This window comes from Eptatretus burgeri, chromosome 15 (assembly GCF_056783735.1).
Source record: "Eptatretus burgeri isolate ZD-2024b chromosome 15, Ebu_testis_v1, whole genome shotgun sequence".
Lineage (NCBI taxonomy): Eukaryota > Metazoa > Chordata > Myxini > Myxiniformes > Myxinidae > Eptatretus > Eptatretus burgeri.
Window position 1 is genome coordinate 62956812 of NC_140975.1, and position 6000 is coordinate 62962811.

The 6000-nt window shown below is 43.3% G+C and overlaps 1 protein-coding gene across 1 annotated transcript in view; it reads right to left on the minus strand.

Moving 5' to 3' along the window:
- Positions 1-6000, minus strand: part of MEIS2 (Meis homeobox 2) — a 262036-nt gene that overhangs the window by 78020 nt on the left and 178016 nt on the right. The window contains exon 9 of the mRNA XM_085856336.1: positions 2648-2724. Coding sequence (XP_085712462.1) covers positions 2648-2724 — 77 coding nt within the window. The remainder of the gene's footprint in view (positions 1-2647; positions 2725-6000) is intronic.

Sequence of the window (6000 nt, forward strand, 5' to 3'; positions counted from 1 at the left end):
TGTCGCTTGTTACTCAATGTTTGCTTCCCAGAATTTACAATAACTGTTACAAGCAAAAATATGCCATGTTTGCTTCCGTGCGAAATATGAAAAAAGACGTCCCGACACATGACGTCATCACGCAGTGATGTCTGCAAATCGCAGGAATGCACTAATAATTGGAGCCCATATTATAACATACTAAAACTTATGGAAATTGATAGGATAGAGGATAGAAAGTTTATTTGCCAATTGCTATGAGGGAGAACAAGAAGAATCGATTAACAAGAGTAGGAAATATTATGCAAGCATGGCAGTTCCGTGCGAGGTGTCTCACTGTCGCCTAATCTAATAAATAAAGCTGAGTCCGTGTCCGTGGGTGGATGTGTGCGTCTGAACAAGGTACGGATTCATCACAACGAAAAATACTCATGCACTGTATGCTGTTGAGATGTCCAGTGGTGTGTTCACTTACTAACTAGCACTTGCCAAGCCAGCCGTTCCTTATCAACGGTTTCTAATGGAGTGCTTGCTTGAGTGCTTAAGCCACTTGGCAAGCGCTCCACAAGAACTTGGTAACTGAACACACCCCAGATTCATGACATGGTGATGAGGATAAACATCTATATTCTATAGCATCATTATTTTAGCTATATCAATGAATTTGTCCATCAAGGGCTGGGGTGGGAGGAGGAAAGGGAAGGGGTGGGGTGGGAGGAGGGACCTGACTTTGCCAAGCAACACCGGTTACCCCTGCTCATATATATATATATATATATATATATATATATATATATATATATATATATACCCCAATGTTTTCGCATTGCAAACGACAGTCACATACTAGATCAAATGATGAATGATCCTGAGAGTTAGACAGTAGATGTAACCTGAACAGCAGAGCGAAATCTTGTTTTTATAATGAATTCTTTTTTCTCTCAAACATTCTCACGTGTAAAGCATTTTGAATCGTGACAATACAAACTTTTGATGTCACAATATAAATCTACAATACCTTTTACAAATGTGAGCAAAGAAACATTGAAGTATGTAACTTATTGTCATGCAATCGACTTGTCATAGGAAATCTACCATTCTTCACTTTTGCAAAGAGTTCTTCAAGATTTAGTGCCATAACAGCTTTCCTATTTTAATACATCCAGAAATTACATTGGGTAAACTCATCTCAGCCCAAATCACTTAAATGTCTGCACTTTCATGCTTGTGACCACCACCCACCATCCCAGCACCCCCCCCCCACACCCCAAAAGTCTTGAATCTTACTGCAAATTGCGCACTACCTCCACATTTCCCGATAAGCCGCCCGCTTTCTTTCATAAGCCGCACGAGCTGCCAAGATAACTCACCTTTTTGGGAGCAATTATTTTGTCTTTTTGTGATTCCAGGCCTTGGCGGGCCAGCTGTTGGGGGCCTCACTGATAACCGGCAGAAAAACCCGCTCGCGCAATTCTCAATGTCGGGGTGATATGGCGAATAAAAAAAGGGGGGATAAATGAAAGAGAAAACACACAGGACGGTGCTGGAAGAAGAAATCAATTGACCTCAGGCACTAGGTATGGCTCAGCCCCGATAAAGCCATGCGGTACGACCATGTCGGGTTGTCTGGGCAGTGCAGATAAAAGAGTTGGTGTAAATGAAACATCTCCGATAAACACGGCGAGGTTAACCGTGAAAGAAAGAGGGCGCCTTGTCATTTATGCCGGACGATACATTACACAGAAATATCTCGGATTAGGGTAATTACCTTTCTGTGCACCATTCCCCATATTGCGCCCCCCCCACCACCACTATATCCCCCTAAAAACCTTTTCATCTTGACAAATTCGCTGCCTCTAAATTGGAAGGCACTGCTATTAACCTTAGAGTGAATAGGTGAGCGCATTACGATATGCCCGGGAATTTTAAGCGGAGGAAATTCCCGGGCATTGCCAGTCTGTGGGAATTTGTCACCACTCTATCCCCCCCCCTTTTACTCCAAAAAAAAAATGTCGCTGGCTGCACATTGAGCTATCCTTTGGTCGAGTGCTTACTTGCCGCGCACCAAGTGGTTCCGGGCAGGTTGCTACTTGAAGCTTACTCTCACTGTCAAGGAATTTGCCTCTGAATGAGAGTGATTTTCCATGGTGTTCCAAGTAGGGACCAGACTGAGGTTTAGGCCGGAGCACCAAATTATAGTGCTGAATCCTCATGGCGCAGGAACACTGCAATTTCTGATAATCTGTCGGCATTCGGCACAACGGACTATCGTCGGAGAATGTCATTTGCTTCTCTGATCCAATTTCACACCGACTGCTGGAGAATCTTGCCACCGGCTGCCTCATTGAACGGTGGGGAATCGTACAAACGGAATCCTTTCCCTGGAATCACCATTGCAGAACTTAGAGTAAAAACAACACCCGCTATGTGCTGGCTTGAACTCAGCAGCCATTTCTGTTAAGCTTGACAGCACTGACTGTCAGCACGGCTCTAATTTAAACACAACTGAAGTGTCAACGTGCATGGAACCAAAGGCCACCACAAACCCAAGGGAACAAAAATCCCCAAACAATCGATTTACTTTTTGTTATTTTTTAACCATTCCAGGATTGAAAATTTAAACACATCAACAGAAAACACTGAGCAGCAACAATGAGGATGTGCTTACCAGTTGTTCACTTGTAAAATGGTTAAGCCTGTATCTTGAGCCAACTGCTTTTTCTGTTCTTCTGATGGATAAGGATGCTGAAGACACAGGAGAGAGAGAGAGAGAGAGAGAGAGAAAGAGAGAGAAAGAGAGAGAGAGAGAGAGAGGAGAGAGCGAGAAAGAGAGAAAAAGCGGCATTAGTGTGCGGCACAGGCCTACTCCTAAGTCGCCTCAGATGGACACCATCCACCAATCATCGGCTCCATTCCACGCGGAACCTTTTTACACTTTCCAATTTAGAGGTCTTGAGATGGATGGGCAGAGCAAGGCAGGCGTTAATTGAGCCCGGCTGCAATTAAAAGAATAAATGAGGCACGGAATCAAGGCCTAGCTCTGAGGAGAAAAAAAAAGGTAAAAAAAAAGAGTCACAAGGAGGTTCAGCAACATGGTAATTACACGAGACCTGGCACACGGCGGCCTGATGAATGAGAACGCCTGCCGACGTTCATTTTGGTAATGAAAACCAGCAGAACAAGCCGAGGCCGAGTGCAGAGGCGGGCAGTAAACCTTTGGCCCGCACTCTACCGCTATCCCCACAGGCACTGCTTTGATTCCAGGTGTGGAGAACACCCAGAGAGGCGCCGGCCTCACGAAGACGTGACTTAGCTTCCAGACGGTGCACCGAGTAGCGCGGCTCATCTAATTACCGATATTTTCCTGTCTACCGTGCGCTGGAACCCACCAAAACCTCGTCCTTTAAAGCCAAAAAAAGATGAGCTTGGCCAGAAACTGGATAAAGTCTAATAAGCCGCTTGAACTGACAAAAATGTAACAGACGGAAGGAAAACAGCACACCTGAAAAAAGAAAAGGTAATTAAACTCCAGAGAATGCACCACTCTGGTGGTAAATCAAGCATGGTGTGCGATTTAAATTACAAGTGTAATAAATTAAATTGCCATGTGTGGCGCTGTTCAGACATCTAATTGTGCCACATGCCTAATTTTGATGACATTTCTTTTGTCTTCCTACACTCCAACCGCCCCCCACCCCAACCCCACTGCCTCCACCCCCTCAACCATCTCGCCTCGATCATTATCCATTCTGGATTATTCATTAAATGAACAACCCTGTCCACAGTTACCTTTGGAAAATCGAAAACCGAACGCCCGAACCATGGCACCGAATGAAAAACAACAAATAAATAAATAAACTGACGAAGGGTTAGTGCGTTCTGTATCAGATTGTTCTGGCGTTGGGTTTGTCCGCAGTTTTGTTTGCTCTTCCCTGAACCCTCCGTCTGGAGAGGCAAGTCGGTTCCCATGACCCAAGCACGAACATGTTCAAACTTGCTGAGTGGCTGAACCGTCGCTACAATTCACGAAACAAGTTAGCTCAAAACAAACCAACCTGGTTAAGTCTCCTCCGAGACATTAATTTACCTGAAAGCACGATACAATTTGTGGACATGGATTAATCCATTTGTATAATCTACATCACTCGCATGGGTTTTCAAATGGTTGTACTGGCAACATTTTTTTTCTTCTTAGGTTTGTTATATTTGGCTGAGGGAAGTTTCAAGCAGATGGATAGCCAGCTAAATGTTTCTGCTGAACAATAACTTCCATTTTCTGCAATTACCACAATGTAAGTGCTGTTGCATCGACAGTAAAAGAAAATATGGAGCACAACCCATGTCATGGGGAACCTTTTCTTGTATAACCAAACATCTCATGTTTGATTTGCTTAATTTAGGATAAAATTTCCAATTTAGTGGGACAGCTAAGATGTAATATCCTCCCTATTGTGAAGGTGACTGGCTCTGATTCTGGAAAAAATATGAAGGAGCCTACAAACGGACTTACTGGTGCTTTGCAAGCAGGCTGTCGCATTGTAGAACGTGGGATATTAAGCTGTTCGAATGTCGGATAAATCCAAAAATTCACAGACTTCATCAAATGGAAAAGGTTACCGTTAGTTTATGAAGGAGAAATGTGTTAGTAAAATACAATGGCTCGCATTGGCCAATCAAAATTGTCAGTTGATGCACATCAGGAACTTGAGGATTTTGACGAGAACTGGTACGCACACACACATGCACGCACACACGCACGCACGCACACACGCACGCACGCACGCATGCATTTGTTACATCGACATGTGTATATAATAGCAAAGGTACTTGCGCTTTGTGTGAATGGGCAATAGGATTCCAACAGTATGCAATATGATTGGGTTACTACCTGTGGGGCTGATTATATCGATGGACAGACTGACAAACAAACAGAAAACACAACACACACACACATATATATATATATATATATATATATATATATATATATATATATATATATATATATATATATATATATATATACATATATACCAGCAAAGTACCCGTGCTATGCATGGGAGGGGGTCTTGACATCCGGTTCGTGAAGGACTTGGACAAAAAACTTACTGCAGCTGATCCCAACAGAAGTAAGGTGTGCAATATTTCTATGATGTCACAATGCCGAATCCGCAAATGTCACCGGTAGAAACCCTCACATAATTTCCTAATTCTCCTTTAAACTCAATCTCTTGATATTTTCATTCCAAAACAGCATCGCTCCAATCACAAACTAATACTATACCATTAATATAACAAAATACAAACACTCATCAGGTAAAGAAATAGAGATGCTGTTCTCACGTGACACCCAATACAAATGAATCTGTCGGCGAGAAAGGGCGGATACAAAACACTTCGTATGGATCGAAAATTAGAATCATAATTGTATTGAGAAATTTATGAAACCTACCACCAACCTTCGGATGAATAAAATCGGTATCGTTCGGATGAGCAACTCAAAATCACAAGGGATAGGGATGGGAGAGTGGTGGGAGAGTGAGAGTGAGAGGTAGAGGGAGAGGGATGGGAGAGTGAGAGGGGTAAGAGAGGGAGATGGAGAGGGGAGAGGGGTGAGAGAGGGGAGGGGGAACAGAGGAGAGTGAGGAGAGGGAGAGGAGGGGGTTGCAGCAGATGTGATTTCAAGTTTAACGTCTATCCGAGAAACGGCACACACATTGATGAATCACCCTGCCTGTGAAACACCAAGACAACAGTTTATAGCTGGGTCATGACTCAAACCCAGGCAAGACAACTTTGAGCAAGCGTGCGTACCTCTTGTCTATCCTGCCATGATGTGGTGATTCATTGCTTTGTAACTGAAAACATTTTTTACTCAATGTAATCATCTAATTTATTTTGCCTTCTTAACTCCGGAGTTGTCTCACTGAGAATTGTGCTACAGTATCGCCATGGAAACTTGTGGAGATCGAAGATTGAAGAGTTCTCCAAGCAAGCACTCCAACGAAATGGGTGGATACT